This window comes from Sceloporus undulatus, chromosome 4 (genome assembly GCF_019175285.1).
Source record: "Sceloporus undulatus isolate JIND9_A2432 ecotype Alabama chromosome 4, SceUnd_v1.1, whole genome shotgun sequence".
Classification (NCBI taxonomy): Eukaryota; Metazoa; Chordata; class Lepidosauria; order Squamata; family Phrynosomatidae; genus Sceloporus; species Sceloporus undulatus.
Window position 1 is genome coordinate 99,151,093 of NC_056525.1, and position 25,822 is coordinate 99,176,914.

Sequence of the window (25,822 nt, forward strand, 5' to 3'; positions counted from 1 at the left end):
TCTGTGTGTGTATGTAGGTATGTGCATACAAGTAAATCCAGCGTTTAGCTTGATGGCTTGACTGGTATCCCTAACTGGGGAATGGCTGTTTCAAAAGACCATTTTCCCTTTCAGCTATACATACAGCCTGTTTCTTTACAGATACTATAGATTTTTCAACATAGAGAGCCCAGCCCGCTCTGGGTGAAAGACTTCAAGATGTAACATGACTATTCCTTTGTGTCAGCTTCAGGAAACTCCTGCAGCAGCTGACGTGCTGCCACTAGATTAACTAGTGATGGATCTTTTCTCTTTTTTCTTTTCCCTTTTTTATTTTTTACCATCAGGTACTTGGGTTTCTGCCAGGGAGAGAACTGTGTTTTGTTCATCTGCACTAAACCTTTTCCCCTATGCCACTGAAAATGCTCCACTGCCTGCCCGGTGTGATTTTTTTGTGTGTGTATGTACATACCTTCAAACCATCTATTGACTTATGGTGACCCCATTAATTTCATAGGGTTTTCTTAGGCAAAGAATACTCAGAGGTGGCTTTCTAATATCTTCCTCTGAAGGAAGCCTACAGCACCTGGTATTTGTTAATTGTCTCCCACCTAAGTACTAAGCCCTGGCCCTGGCCCTATCCTGAATATTTGTGACAGAGTATGAATATTTCTAGTTCCTGCCCATGTTCAAAAGTTGAACAGCACAGCAATTGATCATATCATTGGGAAAAAATTGAGAAACGATAGCTTCCCCCCCTGAAACTGATTTGAAGCATACCTGCAACCAGTGACATCACTAAGGGGTGTGAGCGGTTTGGACCGCACCAAATGACACCCCAAAAGAGGGCACCAATGTTCCTAAAAATCTATATTTAGGCAGAAACAAGCTGTGGCATTCACCTATATATATATATATCTAAAAATCTGACAAAATAGTGTGAGTAGAGTGAGGCTCAGTGGGAGGAAAGAGGAGAGGCCCCAGTTGTTTAAAATTTCAAACTTCAAAATTGACTTTAAGGTTGTTGTTTTTTTAAAAAAATAGATTTTTAAAAAACTTTCTTTAAAAACATCACATTCTACCAAATTTTCCACTTCAAGCACATGAAATTATGAATATGTAAACACATTTATTCTGTGCAAATAATACTGTAATTTAAAGGTATACCCGTAGCTTTGGCTTTGCTACCTGTGTATGTCACAACTGTTATCATTACATTCAGTGATTATATGGGAATTACAATTTATGAGTAAATTAGTACAAAAAATATTACTAAGGATTCCATATGGGTGTGGTATGAGATGAGGTCAATGGGAGGGTGACACCATGAGTTACTGCACCAGGTGACACCAACCCTAGTGACGCCATTGCCTGCAATCATTTTCAGGACTAGATTAGTAATATGTTCTGCTTCTGTGGACTCTCCCAGGAAGTGGACTTCCCTCAGTGAAGTCAGGGACTTTGGCCCTTCTACAGTTATTTCATTTGGAGCTATACAGGGCGGTTGGAACATAAGTCATAGGTATTTTACATAAGAGTGGAAGATTTGCCAGTGGGGTTTTAGGAAGGACACCTCTTGTTTACTCTTATCATTTCTTTCATTATTATTATTATTATTATTATTATTATTATTATCCTTTATTTATTTATTACATTTCATTATAAACTTCTTCAAAGTATTAGGGTACACATGCTTGTGAATCAGTCTTCCCTTTATTTTAAAGGCCAACTATGTTCATATAGAATAACCATGGTACAAAAGTTATAAGGCATTGAAAAGTATGGAAAACCCACCATTTTCTGAACATAAGACTCTAGATAACTGCAACAGGAAACAAAATGTAATGTGGAACTTTGGTGCTGGGCAAATTACTGTTGCAGTCTTAAGGGCACTCATTTAAAAGGAAATCACATTAAAATGAAATTAATCAGTGGCATTTGCTTCTGAGTTGCGTTTTTAGGACTGGTCTAGAATTGTCTAGTGGAGAGCCCCCCCCCCCCCATGAGTCTATAATCTCCCAAACTGTTGCAGTCCCATTAAGCAGAGTAGGTCTTATTTACATTTAGAGTCCTCTTCTGCACAGAAATCCTATCTGGGAAGTCCTTAATGTCCCTGCCCCCCAATCTTACAAAAAGAGCTAACAATTGCACAGCAGCCAAGTCCAGGGAATCACATTTGACCTGTAGGCATCATAGTAATCTCTAGTGATAGAATTATTGCATGCGGCTTGACATACAGACACAAGCAACAGCAGGGTGGATTTGGCAGGATTCTGTTTTTCTCTGGCTGCTTGCAAGATTCAGGGGGAAAAAAGAGCAACTCTAGAGCTTAGATTGTTTGTTTGACTCTGCTGTTCTTTGACAAAGAAGTGAGCAAAACAATGGCCACCAGAGCTGTTTTGTCTGTGGACAACACTGCAGGCTTATTTGTTTGCATTTGGAAGATTGCTTTTGTAGCCTTAGCAGTAGAGCTGTTTTGAAAGAGAGATTAAAGTTCCCAGAAATGCAGAGTATCTGGCTTCCCCTTGTGCAGTAGAAAGCTGTTTGCTGCATAGTGCAGAGAAGATAAATGGGCACATATCAGTTTTTGGTTTCTGTATGACTTTGGGGGGAAGATACCTGCAGTAATATGTATTTGCATACAGTGCCGTCTGGTTTTTGGCAGTTTTTGTACTGTGGAAATGGTGGCCCAGGGGTTAATTTCTAAGATATTTCCTGAGGGTCAAGGCTGCGCGAAAGTGATTTACTCTAATGCAGTGTGTACTTCTGGTCTATAATTAATTGATTGTGATGCAGAAGGACATTTTGTACATCCTCAAAGACACTCTTTTAAGTGTTATTGTTACAGCAAAGCTCGGGCATTCTCTGGCAGTCCTGGTAGAACCTAAGGTAGGAGCAAAAATTCTGCTCTGCTGTCAAGTTGCAAACAGTTTCCATTAAGCCTTTGATTGTTGTTGTTTTTGGCTCCAAAAAGCCACATCTCCACAGAAGAGATATTTTGAATTTGGCACAAGGGGGAAAAATCTTATCAATGACAGGAGCTGCCTCAGCAAAAATGGTTGTGTTGATTGTATTGTTGCTGCTTCTGTTTTTTGTCTAAATGGGTGCAAAGCCATGCAGTACACAAAGGGTGGCACTACTGCTGCACATGTAAAGAGGCTGTGGAGAAGAGACCTTCTGCTTAATTTCTTTGGCTGCAGCTCTACTTTATGAAAGTGTTGTGGCTTTCTTTCTGTTGTCTTACCAAGTTCTAACTAGAGACTTCCAGGAAATCAAGTTTCTTTATCTCTCTCTGTGTCACAGGAACTATTCCAGAGTAATTGATACTTCCTATTTATTTTTCATGGTTTTCTAGTGGGGAGGACTCTCTTGGGACATTAACTTAAGTTGGACAGTTGTTACTACCAAATTTTCTTCTTCTTCTTTTTTTTTAAAAAGCAAGTGATGAACGTGAATTGATCCCCCGTTTTTGTTTCTCTCCCCAGTTATGAAGATCAACAATGTAGACCATCCACTTGAATGACCCTGGACATTTATAACTGGAATCTTTAAGGGATATAAAGAAGATACTTTAAAAGGGGGGTCAATAATGGTGACTTCTGATTGCAGAATGAAAAGGTTTTGGCTGCTTCTGATAGTCAGCTTCCTGCAGTGTTCCGAAGGTAAGTTATGTTCATCTTTCACTTACAAGACTAAACTACAAAAGTCACATTTGATAGTACATATCTGAACATTCCCTTATTTCATATGCAATGATTCATATCTGTTCTTCAGTATACTCTGATGGTCACCCTTTTCAGCATAGGCTTATGTCTTGGGCAGCTTCTGCAGTTTATTCCTTTGGACATATTATTGACATTGTACTTGGTGACTCTGTAATGTGTGTTTAACATTCATGTCGTATTGTTGGCTTACCCTCCCTATGTGTCCCCCTCTACTATTTTCCCTTCTGTTCATGGATGTCCTTTTAATAATGTTAAGGTATAATATTAAGACCAGATTCCAGTTATCAGTTGCTCAGTGAAGTCTGAAGGAATAATTTGCCACATATTTTGTTTCCAGGATTTATTTCCTTTATTAAATGCTTGTTGTACAAAAGGAAAATAGCCATTTAAAAAAAAAATCGCTGTCTTTCTTTTAAAATGATTAATTGAAACATGAAAAGCCAAGTCTGCCAAATGGAATACCAGGGTGCCTGCCCTTGAGTGGCAGGTGGTTTATTTTTGGACACTTCTTCTTTAGCTCACTCACAAATGCTGTCCTTGAATACCAGCTTGCAAGTTATATAAACACAAGACACAACAGCTTTAAATATGTATGATTCTATGGAAGAGAGAGTGCAGTTGCGGCTAATATATATAGGCTTTCTCAGATCCTGTTCTTATTGGTAACAAGGTGGCAATTTGTTAGTGAAGAATCTGTGCTGGCCATTTCAGAACTTATTGACTGAAATTTAAAGTGGGTCACCATCAACTTACATGCTCTTCTTTTGAAATTTATTTACCTACTATTACATGCAATACTCAAGGCTAGAGTAAAATCAAAAGGAAGAGAAGAATACGTTTCCTGCCCTTGTTTTAGAACAAAATTGTTCGGCTTTACTTCCACCATACCTAGTCATTTGTATCTGCAGGTTTCCCTTCAGTGCTAGCATAATGTCCTTCACAGCACTGCTACAGCATTACACCTGCACAGCAGTTTGATGGCATAGATCACCAAGAAAAGCTGTTGTTCAGCCTCCATTATTTATTTACAGACTCTTCTGAGCTGTGCAGTTCCATAGCAGCAATTCGTGATGAGCTGAATTCCATAAGGATCTTCTCAGGGTTTGCTCCGAGGACATGTTTTTTCAGGGGAGGCTAGGCTGCCTTGCCCCCTGTTGTCCTTTCCTACCCTGAGAAGGTTTAAAAAAACACCAGTCTTTTGCCAATTGGAATGCTTTAGATGGGAAATATAATACTTTTTTATTTTGTGCTGAACTCTTTTAAAATTGCTTTTGGTATGGGTGCAGTTTTATTTGATAGTTAGTATCATTGTGTTTTATTATTGTAATATAGTGTATTCATCAGTTTCTGCCTTTTAAAAACAGTTTCTAGAGCACCTTTGAATCTTAGGCCTGTTACAGACTGCCAAAATAAAGCTGCTTCGGGTCTCTTTGGAGGTATGCTATTTAAATGATGCATGGGTCCTAAGAGTCCAGAGATCGCGCCAACGCCACACTCCAATCCTAAGCACTGGAGTGCAGCTTTGGTGCAGCTTCCGGATTCTTAGGGTGCGTGCATAATTTAAACAGCATGCCTCCAAAGAGACCCGAAGCAGCTTTATTTTGGCAGTCTGTAACAGGCCTTAGTTTTGCAATAGCATTGCACTAAATAGCAATAAAAAGGTTAATCTGTTAAGTAAATTCATAAATAAATTAAAAGTCACCATATATCTATTTTATTTTACTAAACATGCATGAAAAGTAGATACAGTTGAGCATCTGTTCAGCATCACTTTGAGGGTTCTAGGACTAGTTAAGTTGCAATAGCTATTTAGTTTTAAAAGCAACATAAAAGCTCACATCACTTACACAAATCATGGCAGAATGGATGCTACACAAGTCCTAGCCCTAACAATACAAGTAGTTACATTCTTCTTAATGTACTTTTCTGCCAAATATTTGTTGTTGTTGTGTGCCTTCAAGACGTTTGTCTTAGGGCCATCCTAAGGCAAAAATACCATGGGGGATTCTTGGCAAGTTTCATTCAGAGAGAGCTTGCCATTGCCACCCTCTGAGGCTGAGAGAGTGTGACTGCCCATCAGATTTCCTCAGTTGAGTGGGGATTCAAACTCAGCTCCCCAGAGTTGTAGTCCAGGGCTCAAAGCACTACTCCACACAGGTTCTTTTACTAAATCTGCACTTCTGTAATTAGGAAACAAAATTACTGTATACACCACTCAAGATTGAGGTAGTGTGGTGAACAGGGGAACCTAGATTACAGCCTCTCTGTAATATGCAGCTTTCTCTGCATATTACTCTCTTTCAGAGTACTGTTTAGAGTCATTGTTTTAACTGAGGCAGCCCACAGAGTTGTTGTAAGAATACTCTGGAATAGCTGCATTCTCTGGAACAGCTGCCTTGAGATGCTTGGAGGAAGAAACATAATTAATGATACATTATATAAATCATCTATGGGAATTTTGGAGCACTCCAGATGTTGTTGATCTGCAACTCCCAATTTTGCCAACAGTGAGGGATGCTGGGAGTTGCAGTTCAGCAAGATCTGGAGGGCAACTTGATTCTCATAGCAGACCTACCAGTCTGAATGCATATTCATCCAGAAATTCCACTGAATTTAATAGGCTCTGCTCCTGAGCCAGTCCAACCTGAAGCACTGCTGGCGTTTGATACTTCATTTCTTTGCTACTGTATCTTAAAAAGAACAGCTAAGAACAGAAAATATGTAAAACAAGTCTCTTTCTGCTAGCAATTCTCTTGGGGGCACCCCATCAGCAATTTTGTTTTCTTACTGTCTTACATACAGAATCCTGCAATGATTTCTTCCTTTGGGGTGATAATCACCCATCATCCCAGCTTTGCTTTCATGACAATAACTTGGGGAGAAGGAAACATACCTGGGAGTGATGCTGTGAATGAAGTGTTAACCCTTTACAGATACTTTAAGAGCCCAGCTACTAATTAATTCCCAGAAAGCATGCTGAGCAATAAGGACAACTGTTTACTTCCATGAATATTCAACATAAAATAAAATAAAATAAAATCTTTTACATTAGATAGCTATTTAGTTTAATCTTGCCTCAGTTCTAAAACATGGTTCATGGGCTTGAATGGAGGGGGGGATTCCAATTTAGATTTCACAGAATGTAGACCAGAAATCTCTCATGGGAGATATTGCCCTTCAAAAGCCTAGTTTGCCTGACCAACTTTTAAGATGCTTCTCCCTCCTGCCCCCATTCATCTGAAATGGTTCAGTACAGAAGACCAATCTTGCCCAATATGTTTACTTTGTGGTTTCATTAAATGGTAATTTGGAAGAGATTAATATATATGTGTGTGTCTTCCTGGTGGCCTTTATGTCTTTAGTAGTGAATGAAATTTGATTTTCCTTTGAAAATATAGTTTATATGTGAGAAGTGATTATTACACAGCCAATTTTGCAAAATAAATAAGGTAAAAGCTAATTAGGAGCTTGGGTTCCTTCATGCAACCATGATTGTTGTATCTTGCTTGCATTGAATAACTACTAAGTCCTTCTTAAAAAGAATGCCACTCATGGTTGTTTACTGACTAGAAACACATTTGAATTACTACAGGTGCTTTAGCAGCTTTATATCAAGTATATTATACCATATCAGATTATTTATCTACTTGGAACAGAGAAATATAGGAAATGGTTTTGTTATTGTAGTATTATGCCTTTCCCCCAGTCCAGGATTCAAAGTGGCTCCTAACAGTTAAAACAACACACATACATACACCTCATACAAAAATAAAAAATTCAAATTTATCAATAAAATGAACACCAGTTAGAAATGTAAGTCATTAAAAAGGAAACGAAGTAAAGACAATAAAGCACATTATGCAAGGCCCATTTACTTTGAGCAGTCACAGTCAGTCCTTAAAGGTCTGCCGTAACAAAAAAGTATTCAGCTGCCTGTACAAACACAGCAAGGAGGGCACCAGTCTAAGCTTTCTAGGAAGGATCCTTTACTTAGAAGATTGGTCCATCTAGGTGAGAACTGTCCTCTACCTGGGAAGAGGTTGCAAGGTTTTCAGGCAGGATTATTTCTTATCCCTACTTGAATATCCCTGGTATTGTTTGGTGGTCTTCCATCCAACTGCTAACCTTGCCCATTCCTGTTCCACTTTCAAAATCAGAGGGGATCAGGATGGTATGGTGGCAATGACGATTATCACACGGAGCCTTACTGTTCCTGAAATGTGGCTAAATCATCCGTAAAGTGTGCGGGTGTGATAGCCAATCGTGTTTGCCTCCTGTGATTTAATCATTGTTGAGGCGTCCCACTCCTCTCCCATCTTCAAAGTGTTTGCAGAGAAGCCATTTTTCAACAACATGAACTTCTGTTATTGGAAAAATGGATGCTCCGTGAACACGTCGATGATGGGAGAGGAGCAGGACGCCTCAATTAAAACATGGGAGGCAAGCATGATTGGCTGTCACACCCGTATGCTTTATGAATGATTTAGCCACGTTTCAAGGATAGTAAGGCTCTGTGTGATAATTGCCAGGGACTCAGACAGATGTCTTGCTATCTTCTGCTTCCTGGAGATTTACAAGTAGAGCTGCTAGGCCTTAAACATGGAGCATTCTTCATACAAAATACAGTATCTGTACATTTCTCTTGCTCCTGCACTGTCCTTGGGCTAAATTGTGTCTTTGCTCATTGTTTCCAGTTCATTAGAAGAGTAGAATGCACATAAAATGACCATGTAATTTATCTCTCTCTGTTGAACGAAATAGAGAAGATCCTGTGTTTAAGGATTCTCAAGGTACTCATGAAAGTTCCTGAACCCAGAACAAATGTCTGGATTGCCATGGGATACTGTTAGTTTTTTATTTTAGAATTGTGTGCATGGGGTGTATGTGGGTGTGTGTGGAGAAGCCTGTCTTATCTTAGTGTAACTTTGATAAATATTTGAGTTTAGCACAAGTACTATGGATAAGAAAGAGAAGAAATAGAAATGATGTCAGACTAGGGCTGTTTAACAAGCACTATTTAGTAAGGAGAATCTCATCGGTATACTTTAGGAAACAAAAAAAGAAAAAAAAAGAAAGAGGAAATGATGAATTTCTACTATTTCCAAGCTCATTTTCATTTTCATTTCTAACATTTCAAACCTGTGATGATCTCATCTCTTATTTTTCATGCTTTTAGTAGTCAGCAGTTGCCAGAGGCAGTTTTTGATGCTTTAGCACTGAATTGAATTCTTTCTAAAAAGCCTGCATTTCTCACTTAAAAGAAAACTGGGAAAGAAGTTGGGAAGAGTAGACGGAATGGAGCCACATTAATTAGACATTCTTAAAATAAACCAAATATTGTGGTTCTCTACTCTGCAAGGGAATAATAATGTGGAGGTAGCTTCATGCCAAAGTAGGAAAATTAATCTTACTTTATGGGATAATTTCACAAAATGTTGTCTTTCTGCTTAACAAATGTGTAATAGGCTCAGGAGGCACTATGTATTTTGATACGGTAAATGTGAAAAACGGAACAGGAACAAGGGTGAATATCAGGTGGAAGTTGTACTAGGTAAGAGAATACAGAGAGAATGTATGTTCTCTCATAGTCCATTTTGAATCTTTTAAATATGGTTAAGGAATCACAATATCGCCTCTAAATAAATCTTGCCAAGAAAAGCATATGATAGGATTTCCATAAATTGGAGTCGATTATTCCATAGAATCATAGAGTTGGAAGGACATCCAGTCCAACCCCCTGCCATTCTGTTTGGAAAACACATTTTTAAAGAGTGAAATGGTAGGCATAGACTTATTGTGGAATAAGCCATTCTACTAAAAAATCTGTATTGTTCTAGTTAGGCTTCCAATCTAATGGAGCTCAGATATAAAATACATGTATTGCCATTGTCTTTAGAAAGTCCCCTAGATCTTCTGTTATCAAGGTATTCTTCTTTAGTTGAAGTCACTAGAGGAATGAGAAGTCTGCAGATTAAATAATGCCTCATTAAATAATGTATAGTCACAGTCCACAATTTATCATTATATTTTTATCCTGTTTTATCCTGTTTCTGTTCTTCCCTTCCAAGTGAGCTCAGGAGTGGGCTATATGGAGTTACCTTGATTTGTTTTTGCAGTAAGACTGTGAAGTAAGGACTGAAATATACTGATTGGTATAAAGTCAAACAAAGGAAGTATTTGGATGAGAAGGGATTTGAACTTCAGTTCCTCATTCCAGGTCCTCCATTTTATGCATTACACAAGTATGCATCCAAAGCTTTCTATTGACCTGTTATAGTGATAACAAAGATAGGTAGTTTTGGCCTTAATTTCACATACGGTAGCAGAAAATACTTGATTGTAAATGCTAAACAAGGCTATGTATTGAGTTCTAGTATGTATTTCTGTGCTGTAAAAGCATGAAATATGTGTCCTTTGACATGTTCCCTTTATAGCAAGGCTTGTTCTAGTACACTAGATATATGAAAGAGAAAAGAAAAATATTCTTTATGATGTGCTAGAAAACCATCGACGCTGAGGTATAGAGAACAGGATGACCCTGACTATTTCAGTTTGTGAGCTGTCATTTTTTGTGCTTAATGAAAGAAAATGTTGTTTAGGGACTTAACTTGGAAATCCTTGCCCTTGGCCATCAAAAGATATATTAATACATTTTTCTGTTAATTTGAATTAGATAATTCTAACTCTAGAATTGATGGAAGCCACACAAGGTTGGTGGTTCTCCCCAACTATCATTTTTTGGTTGAAACGTATGATAATGGGAGCTGTTTTACACCACCAGGGGCTTCATTTAGTCACAAGAAGAAGAAAAAAGGATGTTAAAATTGTCTATCAAAAGAGTGAAATATAGTTTGCTATTTGTAGGGTGCATGTTAGATTTCTGAAGCTCTTGAAAATATTGCTTCAGTTTATCACTTTTCATTGTGATAATTTTATTCAGTTATCCAAGAAATAACTTTGTGATCAGACACAAGAATGAGATTGAATTAGTTTAGCCACCTTGGTTAAGCTTGCTTGATTAAATGTGTTTTTATTTGATGTTTTAGTCTACTATTAGCTCTTGTTTTATATTGCCTAAAAATTCCAGGTTGCATTTTTATCCACCTACCAGTTGCTTTTGTGAGTGTTTTGCCTACATCCAATATGGTGCAGATTCCATAGTGCTAGTGTAATGTAAGAAGAAGAATCTTGCTTTTCCTTTTTACAGTGGGAAGCTCTCCATCAGCAGATACCTTCCCCAATTTAGTAAAAATAATAATGCAGTGAGAACATGAGTGCCTGTTTGATGGAGATGGGCAGAGTTGTAAATTGAAAACTTCTTACTAGCCAGTTCAGAAGTAAACACTAAGGTTCAAAACACACTGCATATACTGCCCTGGCTGAATGCTAGTGAATTCTGGGAACTGTAGTTTCATGAGACATTTAGCCTTCTCTGAGAGCACTGGTGCCACAATAAACAATTCCCAGGATTCCCTAGCACTGAGCCCAGACAGTTAAAGCAGTCTCAAACTGGATTATTTCTGCAGTGTGTTTTGGACTTAAGTGTGTTTTATTTTCTAGGTTTAAAAAAAACAGTTCAAGGATGAAGGGAAAACAACTGTCTGTACACTGAAATTATTTTTTTTTCTCATTGAGCCAGAGGTTCGTCTGGTATCACTAAAATTAACTTATCTGGTGAAAAACTTAAGGAGAAGCAGCTAGAGCTGTTCTGTTGTTGTATGTGTTCAAGTCATTCCCAACATAGGGCGACCCTCAAACAACCCTATCATGGCGTTTTCTTGGCAAGATTTGTTCCGAAGAGGTTTGTCAATGCCTTCCTCTGAAGCAGAGAGCATGTGACTCATCTAAGGTCACCCAGTGGGTTTCATGGCTGAGCTGAGAATCTAACCATGGTTTTCAGAGTTGTAGAACATCACTCAAACCACTACCCACTCTGGCTTAGGTTAAAAGAACACTGTTTTAGGATAAAACAATTCACACTGTCTTGTTAGGACTGGTAGTTTTCAAAGATTATTACATGTTGCTTTCCATGTGAAGAAGATGACAGCCATCTGATGTGTGTCTGTGTGTGTGGCGGTGTGTGTGTGTGTGGCTATGTGTACCTCTTCCTTTTTGTTGAACAAAGTTAAGTCAGCACCTCATAAATAAGGCTTTTGTTACGAACAAATACATAAAACAATTGGCCATGGATTTTGGAAGGTTCTGCATTTTGCTTTCCCCCCCTACCACTTGCATCCACTCTGTGTACTAGATCATAGCAGGTTTGTAGTACAGGGGGAATGTGTTTACCACAACATTTTGGGGTTGCACACCTCCTCTTCCTTAGTCCTCAAATTACTTTGCACTAGATATGGAAGCTCATGACATAATAAATGTTACATTATTTAGTTATCAAGATCTCATTGCCAGTTTTGCTATAACATACTGTATTTTGAGTAACATTGTGTTAGTTATAAAAAAAAAACAATTGGCCAGAATAAGATTTTTCTTTCAATTCTATAATAGTCACAGTTTGCATTCATTTGTTTCAAGTTGCATGATTTTGTTTTAGATTCAAGTCTTGAAAGAAATATATATATTCATCTCATCAAAATCAGAGTTTTTCTCTCTCCTTCACTTTCCTGTGTAGCATTAGTTTATCGCCCTATTAAATCTTATCCATCCTGGCAGATTCATTGAGTGACAAGGTGTTGCTAACCTTTTGAATGTTACATCTGAAGTGCTGGAGAATGACCTCAATTGATCTTCTTATGTTTAGCCTCCGATTTCATTTTTAAGAAGCTTTTGTAAGCAAAAGGCAACCTAGATCCCTTAATTCTTGTAAACAAATCGGTAGTAATCTGAAAATTCCTAAGGCAAAACAAAAATCTTGGTGAAAGTGATTTGAGCTGCTCCTTCTTCTTCTTCTTCTTCTTCTTCTTCTTCTTCTTCTTCTTCTTCTTCTTTGGTAAAAAGTTAATGGTAATTTTCTTCTCTGTCAAAATAGAACCCAAACTTCTCTATTAACCTTGAAAATTTTATTGTACTGGGATTTTTTGTAATTACTTTATCCATAGCCTTTTCTTTGAAACACAGTTGTAATACGGTGGGCCCTTGAAATTCCCAGGGGTTCAGTTCCAGGGTCCCAGTTCTGTGGGAGTGAAAAGGCAATAATATTTAAATAATAATATTAAAAATAAATGCTGTACCATATTGTACTGTACTGTATTTGAGATTGAGTGCAACCAGACTATGAAGTGTCCCTAAGGCAGCAGTAAAGGTGGCGAATCCTGGGCACTAGGTTTGCATTCTTTCTCCTTCAGCACTTCTGCTCTTTGGTCTTTGGCTAACACATTCTCTGAATGTGGCAAAGCAGGAAGAATGTACATCTGGCTCTTGCCACCACTTCCCTCTTCTGAAGCTTGAAGCTGATATGTGCAGAAGGTTTTTGCACAGAGCATGAGTCTAAGTTAATAGTCCCCTGTTTAAAAAGGGACCTGTGTACATAGAAGTCAATTACAGAAAGCTGTCACACAAGGTGGAAGTGGTGCACACCTGGCATTCAGGACTTGCCATCACCACTCTCCCTTCTCCCAAAGCTTGAGGCTGTTGTGTGCAGGAACCTGGTGGCGCAGTGGTTAAATGCCTGTACTGCAGCCATTCACTCAAGACCACAAGGTTGCGAGTTCAAGACCAGCAAAAGGGCCCAAGCTCGACTCAGGCTTGCATCCTTCCGAGGTCGCTAAAATGAGTACCCAGACTGTTGGGGGCAAATTAGCTTACTTGCTAATTAGCTTACTTGCTGTTCACCGCTATGATCTTTGGAATAGCGGTATATAAATAAAACAAATTATTATTATTATTATATCTGTGGGTCAGTGTAAGCACTGTGCTTTAACACACACACACACACACTCTCTCTCTCTCTCACACACACACACACACACATATATACAGAGAGAGAGAGAGAGAGGGAGAACTATCCCCTGGTGAAAGGCAAGAGCATAATCTGTCCTAGAAGGAGTAACCCCTCTCTACCCTCACATCTATTCAATATTTAATGTGAACACAAATAGTTAATGCCTGCTGGAATTTTGCAAATTCTTTGGCATTTTCTCTCTTTGATTCATCCTTTACATCCTTTGTTACATACCCCTATGTTTTACTCTCAACCTATCCATGGGTCATAACAAAAGCCATAATTTTGGCCCTAAAACCTGTCCTCATTTTATACATGAGGTCAATTTACAGTCTGGTATATATGGTAACTTAAAGTTGTTAGGTCACTAGAGAATCCTCCTAAAAGAAAGTTGGGCAGCTCACAATTTTTTTTTGTTTGCTTAGAACAGTATTTTAAAACAAATAAATGTCATAGTGGAGATTTTCTTTCAAATCCCATTTATGAAGTGATAGACACTTTATTTAAATCCTTTTAAAAAGGTGCTATCACTTATGAACATGTATATCCATTTAAATAACAAGGTCACCTTGCATAGTCTAATAATTCCACAGTCACTGCTTCAAGTCCTGTACTAAATGCAAGGAGACAAAATAGTGATTGAAGTGCTTAGCTATCATTCACATTTGACAACAACATGTATGCATATTGACATTTGAACTATTTCTATTACATTTAAATGTTATATTACATTTATATTGTTTATGTTTAAACAGATTTTTCCTAAGACTTTTTCTAAACTGTGTAATCTGTGAGTTTATCTAGTGGAAGCTCCAGAGACAGGAAAAACTCAAGGGTTTGTTCTGTTCTTTATGGTAGACATAAGTGGGCATTGGTTTCTTGTACAAGAAGCTCCCATTCGTTATCAGTTATGGAGTTAATAGAATGAACACAAAGTGTTGGGGTTTTTTTGAATTTGGAGTTTCTAGTAAAGCAGGCTAACTTTGCATTCTATTACTTACCAAATATAAATATAGTTAGTGGAGAGCCACTGTAGTGTAGCGATTCAACTGTTGAATTATGACTCTGGAGACCAGTGTTTGATTCCCATTGTGGCCATGAAACCAACTGGGTTACTCTCAGCCTCAAGGAAGGCTATGGCAAACCTCCTCTGAACAAATCTTTTTATGAAAGCCCCATGACAGGATTTAGGATTGCTACAAATTGGAAATTTGTAGGCATCCAACACATAAAAATATGATTGGCCATGGATCCAGTAATCTGTCTAGCAACTCAAATGCAACCTTTTCTTCCATAGTACTGTATATCAGCTGTAATTTTTTTCTAGCCTGTCTTCTCCACTTAGTATGGTAAGGTAGAAACGTCTCTCCACTGATTGTGCTACAGTATACTCTAAGATCTGTTGGTCTGTCCATCTGTTTGTCTGCATCCATCCATCCATCCATCCATCCATCCATCCATTTTTATTGTAAAACGAGAATCTTATTGCAACAAGATGTCTGTAAAATGAGTTCCTATCATGTAATTCAGATTTGAATGTATATTCCGTATCATAATTCTGTTTGGGAAAATGAGGTTTTGTGGCCATTTAGACCTGATTATACATTTCAGTGGGTTTGAGATAAATCTGCTCTTAGTAAACAGAAAAACACAGTTTGTTTCTTGCCCTTTTTCATTACTTAATTTAGAACAGATGAAGCTAGCATGCATACAGATTAGAGCTGGAAAGCAACAAGGGGCAAAATGGTGGGTTTTTTCACATTCATTATTGCATGTTGAGACTAGAATTATTACTTTCCCTTCCTTTTTTCTTTGATTAATTACCAACCTGCCTTTCTTCACAAGAGTTGTACATCAGGTGGTTCACAGTAGAACAAACACCACAAATATGGAATCATAAATGCATGCTTGATTGAATTGCGTAAGAAGGATGATTGTGTTGACTTCATAATCAGTATGCTGTCAGGTGTGTTATAAGTAAGCTTCTGATTCATCCTTAAATAAATTCTTTACTGGACATGTGTTTTGGGATGCTTTATTAAAAATACAGTGTGCAAATGCATTTCAAAAGGATTAAACAATATAAAGTCAAATCATGTACAGTATATTATAGTACTGTCTATTAACATCCCAAGTATGGACACTCAGTACTGCATTATCGAATTAATAAAATAATATTTTTTAATTATTTTTATCCCACTTTTTGCCAAGTAATCAAAGTGGCGTACAACAGACTAAAATACATCCATATATACACAGTACTCCCCCTTAAAACAAGATTAAACAGTGTGAAACTAAAACTAAAATTTTAAAATCCAGACAATAACCATGGGCAGAGTTCGATAAATGGGAAGTCTTGTAGTCGAGATCATAGCTTAAAAACCAGAGTGTGTATGTCATATGTCTCATGTGAAAAAATTATAATCAATAACTTGGCTAGAATGTATTGTTATAGGAAGTTAGTACACTGGGCCTATTTATAAAGTGTAAATAGGGGCGCATCTATACCGATTCCCTAAATCCAGAGCATTACACTCTGAAACTGCCCCAGGCAACACCACATGATCCCTCCTGGCCTGTGCCCCCTTGGTGCTGCTGGCGCCACTGCCAGTCTCACTGGCCAAGCAGGTTCCTGTTGAGAACTTGGCCATAGCTATTATTTCTGCTGAAGTCAGAACAGTGTGCCCATGCAGTCAGTGAAGAGGGGGTAGAGAGACTCCCTCCTTGTTGATCACATGGTGGGGTATCCCATTCTAAACTCACCAGTGACCATGAAGGCCCGGATCTTACAAGGAGATGCTTGGTCAGTAAGACTGCAATGAGATCACTGGAGAAACTGAGGGGGGATAGGCCACTGGAGACAGTGTAGTGGGTGTGTAGACATGTGGGCATCTGAGAGAGGCTGGATCCAGCTGTCCTCATGTCCAACACATCTGGGTTAACAGCATTTTCTGTGATAAATTGGATTAATAGTTTAAAAAAGCCGATTTGTGAGGTGCATCATGAGCACTCATTGCACCAGATGCAGGATGAGTATGGGTTTTTTGGCCAGTGTAGGTAAGACCTTTATCATATAGTATTGTAATTGTATTTATTCAGGGAATTTATTTAACCATAAACATACTTGGTGAGTTGTGTTAGGGAAAGCAGTATACACAGTCTTTTGATTAACCATTAAGTGGTTTGTAAGGAGACCTCTATAGCTATAACAAGCATTATTTTCCTACTACTGTATGTGTTCATCTTTATATTTTTGTTTCACATAGAAGCACATTTTCTTCGTGTAGTTTGCAGATGACAAATGGTTTTTTTAAAGATCACCTTTATTTCAGTGCAATCTATAATTATAAATTTCCAGAAGAAGAGAGTTTTTCATGTTTATTTTTCTTTCTTCATTTTTTGTCAAGGCCTGTTATGGTATACCTGCTTTATTTACAGACTTACTATATTTTTTTCTTTCTCTGGAGAGTTGCTAATGTGATCATAGCAAAGATCATTCACAGTGACTGGGAAGCCTTTAGTGAGAATTTATCAGAGTGGGGCTAAGAATAAAGCATGGGCAACCCTGGTTATCATTCTGACGACGAACATCAAGCATGGGTGCATTTTTAACACATCCAGAGATGTTAAGCAACAGTAAAAAACCCGTAACTGTTTAAATGACAGCAGCTGACTGTTTGAATTAACTTTCTATTTGGCTTAATTTGGGGTCCTAATTATTCCTAACTTACGTGAGTAGATTTCAATTATAGTATACTATGGGGATTTGTAGCTAAGGCAACTGAAGGAATCATTTTACCTAAAGTGCGTTCATTCAACTGACGAAGGCAGGTTAAAATGGAAGGGTAGTAAATGGAAACCTCTTTCTTTCTAAGGCTGCAAACAATTGTTTCATATGGCTCCAATGGAAACAAATACAGTGAAAATGAAGTTCATTCCTGCTTAGCCCTGTTCAAATTATTCATAGACTCCCCACCTCCAAAGTATCATATTTGTATGTGTATCACAGATAAACTATTTTCTCCCCCTTGGGGCATGGGGAAGATTAAAGCTTTACATTAGAACAAAAAGTGATCGTTTTTCAATTGCCAAATTGTTTGCTATAATTTGGTAAGTTAAGGGTGTAGTCCCAGTCACACCTAATAGGAAATAAGTCCAGACATAGTCCATCATTGTGGTGGAGTATGTCTGCTCCCATATAAATGTTTACCACAAAATTGCAGTCAAATCTGGCTAGGCTAAAATTCATGTGCACATTCTTCGCTTTTCTCTCAATTCCATTCCACCCCGCCACCCCAAAAATGAGGTCCATCTTTGATGTTTCAGCCAATACATACTAATAATTTGTTGAAGGTAGTGGGCAGCCACATTCCATTTTACATTGCTTACATGATGGAACAATAAATTTAGTTTATTATAAACATGAACAAGATTTCCATCCTAGGACTGCCCCACCCCATTCATTTTACTTGATTGGAAAAAGGATACCATGCACCACATAAATAACCATACAAAATTTTCAATCTAGTTCCCTCTGCTCATCAGTAAAGAAGAGGACAGAGCCACTTTCAAAGCTGGCAGCCGTTCTGGGCAGCTCTTGGAACTGATTCTTCATCTTCAACTGTATATATTTGTATTTTCCCCCCAGTTCCATCTGAGAACTAACTCATTTGCTGTTGTTTTAACCACTGTGGTTTTTATAACATCAGTGTATTTCTTTTTATTGAAAAGAATCTTATGACATCTAAAAGATTAGCAAATTGGTTATCTGTGTTTGATGAAGTGAACTTCAGTCTATGAAAATGTACGTCATAACTAATTAGTCTCAAAACATGTCGCTAGAGACCCTTACTGTTTTTCCTATAACAGACTCATATGGCTGCCTTTCTAGAGGCCGTTCCCCCCCAGAATACATTTAGATGAAATTACGGTTGCTTTGTGTCTGTGTTGACCATCTTTAGATCACAGAGCTGTTAGATAGTTTTCTCTTGTTTGCTTCTTTACCTATAAAGCCAAGCCTGCTCACCCCACCCCATCCTGATTTCTTATTACAGTAGAAAAACGACCCTTACCAAGTAAGCAAAGAAAGTGGTTGCAGCTGGTGCCTGCTTTGTGCATGGAATCTCCATGTCAGCAATTGGACACGGTATTCTTTGGGGGTATCTGTGTTATCACTGAATATGAAACTGTTTCCCGATGACAGGCAGATGGAACGTTGTGCTGAATGTGTAAATTGGAATTATCGCATCTAGCATTTCTCTTTGCCAGGTGCCAGCTTGCTGCTGCGGCTCGACACTAATGTTGAAAGGATGCCAGGAGTGGTTTTATTTGCTAATTATCTCTTAGCATCTTGGGCAAACAGCTTGCCCAGGTGTTTTCAGAAACACCTAGCAGGACAGTGCAAGGCTGCAGGTGCTCATGTAGAGAAAAGGACAGCATACAGAATGCTGCTAGTATCTGCATCTGTCTGTGTAATTGTATTTATTAAAGTCTGAGTTCTTTGAGCCTAGTAAATGTACCCAGGTGCCAGTGTGGCAGTGATACTGTTGACATCAATGTTCTTGACTTATGGTGGTTTTCTGCAGTCTCCTCCCCCCCCCCCCCCCCCCCCCCCGTAATTCTTTTGAATAAAAAGAAAATTAGCGACCTTTGCCTAATACCGAGCAAAGCCAAGACTCTGGATATAATGGAGATTCTGATGCTGGGGAGGGAAAGGTTAGGCAAAGTGTCTAAACAGAGTGCAGCTTTTAGGGAACTACATCAACTCTGTATATTTTCTTGAGAGAATAAAATGTGTTCACAGATGCATCATTTTGATCATTAAAGCAATACTGAGAGTGCTTGCATATATGCAGCCCTTTTTAATGTGTTGGTCTTTGTAGCACATCACTTTTTTTTCTTGATAAGCCTTAGAGTGATCCAGTCAGATTGTCCAGTACTATTATGATTAAAGTAGGAAAGGAACAATGATCTTAAGAGAATGATGGTTCCCATAATGCCTTGTTTTGAGCTCATAACTGAAAAAGTTATTTTTTATGGGATCTTTTTAGGTCACAGTCATAGTTACTTCACTGCATCAGTCTTCTCTCCTATATTTCTTCAGATATGCTGTTTCATTTCTATACCCCTGGCCTGATGCTACTGACAGAAGGAAACATTGGTATAGTTAATAAAACAGACAAAGTGTAGAAGAAGACAAGAATCTGGAGATAGGGGCAAAAATTTGTCTGTATTGGGAGATTCACTGTCAAATAATGATGAGATGATACCATGCCTGGTAAAAAATATCAAAAAGAAATGACTGAACAAATATTAGAAGAAATTTAGCAGCAGAGGGACATATTTATATATTTGATTGTCATACCCAATGTGAATTGAAGGATGATTAGCTGTGGAACCCAGTTACTCTTCTGTTGTGTCATTTATAGATTAATAGAATTTTGGTAGCACCCAAATTTAATCTATTAAGGGATGGTTTGACACAGTGTTGATAAACATTTATGTACTGTAGGGGTAACTTTGTACCCCAGTTTCAAGTATGACTATTTTTAGAAAATTCATCACATTTCTACTGCTTATTGACTATAAAGTACAGGAGTAAAAGGTCTGCTAGATACATACTGATGCCAAAAAAGGGGCTTCTTTGTATATTTTTTGTAAACCAGCATTGAGGAAGTTGGTAAAAAAAATAACATCGTATGTGACATTGTACATAAATGAAACATCAGCTAATGCACTACATTTTGTAACTGAAAAGTCTTCAAAGACAGCAGTTTAGACAATAAAAATCGCAAGCACAATCCATTGGTTTGGTACACACTCAGAAATATGTGAATTTTTTTTTTTTGCTCTGTTCTTTTTGCAGTATCCCATTTAAAGGGATTACATAATTCTAGCAATGCTGCTTTGATCTGCCAGTGACACAAAGAAGTCTCCTTTCTGAGTTTCTTACCAAACTAGCTCTTTGTGAGCTACAGTTAATCACTTGCAGAGTACAACTGAGTTGATAACATTTTTATAGTTCTTTTAAAGATTGCTATTATAGTTCACTTGATTTTGAACGCTTTGGGGAAAATACTCTTTGCTTCCTCATAATCTAATAATCCAGAAAGATGAATTATCCCTCCTCTGTGTCTGTTAATTAATGAGATGAGGCCTAAGACATTTCCTAAATGTTCATTCCACTGTCTGATTGCTATCCATTGTGCATATTATATGCTACATGCTTTGGCTTTGTTGTGGGTATTGGAAAACGGGTCTTTTATGCTCTCAGTATTTTTGTTTGAATAGGGAGTTTGCATTTCTGATTGCTTTGAGAAGCCTGGGGGAATAATGCATTGTGAATGTTCACGATATACTGTGGATGTCAGCTCATGTTATCATACCATACTGTGGTTTGTGATAATCATAATTTAAAATCCAGATTGCAGTTTGAGGTTTGAGAAGTACAGGGAAACTAAAATTGATTTGGTTCCTAGGTTTGTACTGTCTTGTACCATGATTTACTCACCTCCTGTGTGCCTCTGTCAGTTTTTCTAAATGGCTTTGCTTTTCCTATTTGCAGACTGATGGTGCTCTTGCACTACCATGGGCCAGATATTTCTGGAGGAAGGCTGGTCAGGAATTATCCACCTTTGGGCGAATCTTAACTTTGTGAATTAAATTGCACATTTTTAAAAAGCTTTTCCTTTTACATTAATTTTTTTTAAAAAAGGAATTATCCCACTTTCTAGCATGTGAACCTAGTTTTAAGGAGAGATAATCAGCAGGGACTGGGCAGTCACCTTCCTTTTGTTATTCTACATCCTAGTCCCCACTTTTTCTGCAGGGGATTTTTTTTTTATTAACAAAATAGCTAATAGTGTCCTTAAGCCCTTAGCCCGAACATTTGGAGGTATTAGAAACAATTTTTAAGGCCTCCTGTTTTGTTTTGGCCTGTACAACACCTTTTCCGAAACAAAAAATAACCAGAAATTTGACAAAAAAGCTAAAGGATAACTTCTAGACAACTGTTAAAAAGGAATGATGGTTCCTCCCCCCCCCACCCAATTTGCGATATACACCAATAGACTTCTCAGAATCTCATGGCTGCTGATTATTGGAAAAACAACAACAACAATGGTGCCGTGAGGGCATGGGGACTAGAAATTCTGGGAAGACTTGTTTATTTATGGAAGACTGAAGCTTTGCACTGATCTTAACATATGTCTCCTCTAATTGACTGGTATATATTTTAAATATGCCAGAAAACAAAAACAAATATACATTCCATTGCTTTTTTGATCCAGTTTGATATGTCTTTTGGCGTCCATTCCACATCATTCTTTACAAATGCCTGGGAGGCAGCAGATTAATAGGGCATGCTTGCTTAGATACAGGTTAGAAGTCTGTCCAGCTTCATGTCCTCTCAGATGCCTTAGTTTGACTATTTGATGATGCAGGGTAAGCCAGTGTATTGTTGGTGGTACATTTTTGCTTTGCTATGAATGAGTTTCTGGGCTCATGTTAGCCCTGGTGGCGCAGTGGTTAAATGCCTGTACTGCAGCCATTTACTCAAAACCACAAGTTTGCGAGTTCAAGACCAGCAAAAGGGCCCAAGCTCGACTCAGGCTTGCATCCTTCCAAGGTCGCTAAAATGAGTACCCAGACTGTTGGGGGCAAATTAGCTTACTTGCTAATTAGCTTACTTGCTGTTCACTGCTATGATCTTTGGAATAGTGGTATATAAATAAAACAAATTATTATTATTATTATCCTGAATGGAAGAAAAAGCAGTTAATTAGAAACTCAGTAATTTGAGTGCACTGTTTCTTAATTCAGCATTTCACAGTTGATCCTGGGTGATTATTCACTGGTGCCACATTGATTTTGTGTGTGAGAGATTTCTGAGAAGAGAACAAAACTTGAGAGTTTACAGGTGTCCTCAAAGGGGGTTAAAACTCAACTATAATATACTTTATTTTTTTTCCTAGTAAGTATATTCTAGTTTCAAACATACTGTACTTATTTTAGGACAATGTCTTTGTTGGTCTATCCAAATAAAAGAAAAGCAAATGTATATGTAGAGAGAATGATAATGGGAATTGCATTGGGCTACAGGGAAATGCACAGGCAAGTATGTTTCAGAGCAAACATTCCTAGGCAGTTTCAACAAGAGAATAAGCTTAAAATGGCATACAGCAGAAATATAAAGCAGAACATAGAAATTTAAATGCCATCTGAATATGTCTCTTGAAGCTGCAGTGAAATGGTGTAACCTCAAATGGCTTGCTTTGAGAAGCATGCAAAAATGTTGAGACAGCAGTGCTAGAGGTCTGTTGACATGTCTTCAAAGGAGTTTATTGCATAGCTTAAAAACCTGAGTTACTGCTGCTGTGTTGAAGTCTCTTTTGGGATAAAGTTGGGTATTATCACACACAAAATGTGGTTGAAGTTGCCGCCTGGCTGAATCCCCGCTAACTTCTGGCTAGAAGCTGTGTTCAGCTGACCGATTTTTAAAGCCAGGAGCATCGAATTCACCAGCTCAAAGACTTCATGATCAATTTTAGCCATCTGTTCAGTAATGAGTGGAACCTACAGGTAAAGGCTTCCATGCTATGACTCAGTCAATGTTTAGTAGGCTTTCATTGATGAGAAGCTGTGGATGAGACAATAATGCTGTCCTGAATAGCTTGATAAAATTCAACTCGAATAATTCTGTTTACTTCCTATACCATTTTAAGACTCTGAACCATTGTGACATCAACTCTGGTGAATAGGATGTGGAATTTATGTATGCAGATGTTGCTGTTGAATTGATTGTTGTATTTGGGCATCTTGCTAATGCATTGCTTGATGCTGCTTGCCTGCATTCTGCAGTGTCACTGGCCTACACTATAGGAGCTATTTGGCCTTGCTTGTCCTATCCTAGATTTGATTCAACTCCCTGCCACTACTTTGCTGCCATTCCAAGCATGAACAGGTTTCTAAACCAGAGAAAATAAAATAAAATAAGTTTTCGATCTTTCTGCAATATTCGAAAATCAGAAGAAAATAAAACCATCTAAATGTTACATCTTCGCCTGCTACAAGAGTAGTTGTAGTGGAAGGACTCTACTAAGCATCAGAGCAAAACTGGAAGCAAAGAACCAGCACCCTAGTAATCCTCTCAATGCAGGCACCAGGTCTGCTCCCTGAATCTCTGATTGGTCAATTATTCCATAAGAATCTGTTGACCAGGCCTGTCAGTTTTTCCTTTCCAACCTCTGCTGCACCTCCTTTCTCATTGTTTCTGTAATGTGTAGAGAACACTTCTGGTCAAGAAGATAGTCCTATAACTATAAAGAACAGAGAAGAGAATATGTGTGTCTGTGTAGGAAGGATTTCCTTGCTGAATTCTGCAAAGCAAGAGCCAGGGTGCATCTGCACTGTAGAAATAATCCAGGATGACACCACTTTAAGTGTTATGGCTCAATGCTATGGAATTCTGTGAATTGTAGTTTGTTGTGGCACCAGCAATCTCTGTGCTGGGAAAGCTAAATGTCTCACAAAGCTACCACTCTCATAATTCCATAGCATTGTCCATGACAGTTAAAATGGTGCCAGTCTGGAGTGCAGTGCAGATACAGCCCCAGAGACAGCTCACAGAGGAAGTCAACAGTGTGTGCCAGCCATGTTTATGAGCAATAAGCAAATAGGTGTGGGCTTGTTAAGGGTAGTCTTGAGTGGAGGGCCGTGCCCCCTTGTCCTAATGTATCAGACTTAGCTGGTGAACCAAGAGACCAGCACTCTGAGAAGAATGTGCTTTCATATATGTTAATCCTAAATTTGGACATGATGTGCTGAAGATAAAAAGCCAGTGGTCTGTGGATTTACTAGAACTAGAATCATGAGCTCTGTCTTTTAATTCTTAGAGCATGTATGGGCTTGTAATAAAATGTATTTTATTGATTTTCTTGTGTAGACATGCAATGGGATCTCTGTTTGAAAGCCAACTTTGACCCATGGTTTCTGTTTCTGGTTTGTTAGCTAATCATGGTTTGTTAACTTGAGTGTTACCCAAGTCCTGGGTGTCATAAATCATGTTTTGATATGATATCTGAATTCATCAGAGTATACAGTGTTCTCCAACTATTTGCCCTCCTGATATGTTCAGCTGTAACTCTTAAATCATCACTAACATGCTGCCTGGGGACTATGGGAGCTGTAGTCCACCACATCTGGTGTGAAGCAAGTCAAGGAAAACTGAGTTGGTAAGGTTCTGTATAAAGTAGAAAGTATGGTAACTATTCCTTCCACTTTAGTGTGTACAACAAAACTAAGGCAGATGGCCTAGTTCTCTGTTCTTGCTGTTTTACAATTAAAATATTTTTTATGCATGAAGCATAAAACATCTCTTTCCTCAAATGATTTATAATCAACACAACTGCTTCTCTTCCACTTTTGCATCTGCATTAACAACAATTAGTCACATAAATAACTCATGAATAATGGGAAACAGGGTCTCAGATACCTAGCACACCCTTGAACTGTATAGTTCTCAGAGCAGGCTGGGAATGTCATTACAGTGATTGTTATGCACCATACCACCTTACTTTGCATATGACACATGTGAGTTTTGAAGGGCCATAAACTCAGTCAGGAAATAAAGTAGCTGTGCACATAATTCAAACATCTTTGACCCAGTTTGTTAGGACCTATTGGTTGAATCTCTAGTGACGGGAGCAGGAGGTTCCCTGAGTCTCTAGATTATTCTTCTGCAATGTTCTTTTGTACTCATAAGGCAATAGAAAAAGCAAACATTTACACATCATTTCCTTTATTAATAAAACTTAAAAATCTTGGGGGGTAAGATACAATATACTTACATTGCACCGCTGTACTGCTTCTGCCAGCAGTTGTTATTTGTTTTTCCTTTTTAATTATGTCTGTTTGGAATCAACAGTCTATGAAATATGTATGTATATTTGCATTTAAATCTGTAAATATAGAACACCTTTAAAGTTAGAAATAGCTTAATTAGCACAGAACACACGGTAGCAATTTGCTTATAATTTGTGTTGTTTGTAAAGGTAGCTGACAAACTGGAAAAATAATGTAGGAAAGCAAACATGTTTAGTTTGATCCATACAGAAGAAATCTCTGTTCAGTGTGAGTTCTGACACTTTGTCCCAACATGATAGAGGCTAGTTCAGTAGGAGACAATTGTGAAACTACAGTACTTGTTGATACCTATAAGTGC

At 38.1% G+C, this 25,822-nt stretch overlaps 1 protein-coding gene across 23 annotated transcripts in view; it reads left to right on the plus strand.

Annotated features, from left to right (window-relative positions):
• ADGRL2 (adhesion G protein-coupled receptor L2) overlaps nucleotides 1-25,822 on the plus strand; it is a 239,601-nt gene that overhangs the window by 50,328 nt on the left and 163,451 nt on the right. For all 23 annotated transcript variants that reach the window (XM_042461362.1, XM_042461359.1, XM_042461361.1 and 20 more), the window contains exon 2: nucleotides 3,465-3,641. In XM_042461362.1, coding sequence (XP_042317296.1) covers nucleotides 3,569-3,641 — 73 coding nt within the window. In that variant the 5' untranslated portion in view covers nucleotides 3,465-3,568. The remainder of the gene's footprint in view (nucleotides 1-3,464; nucleotides 3,642-25,822) is intronic.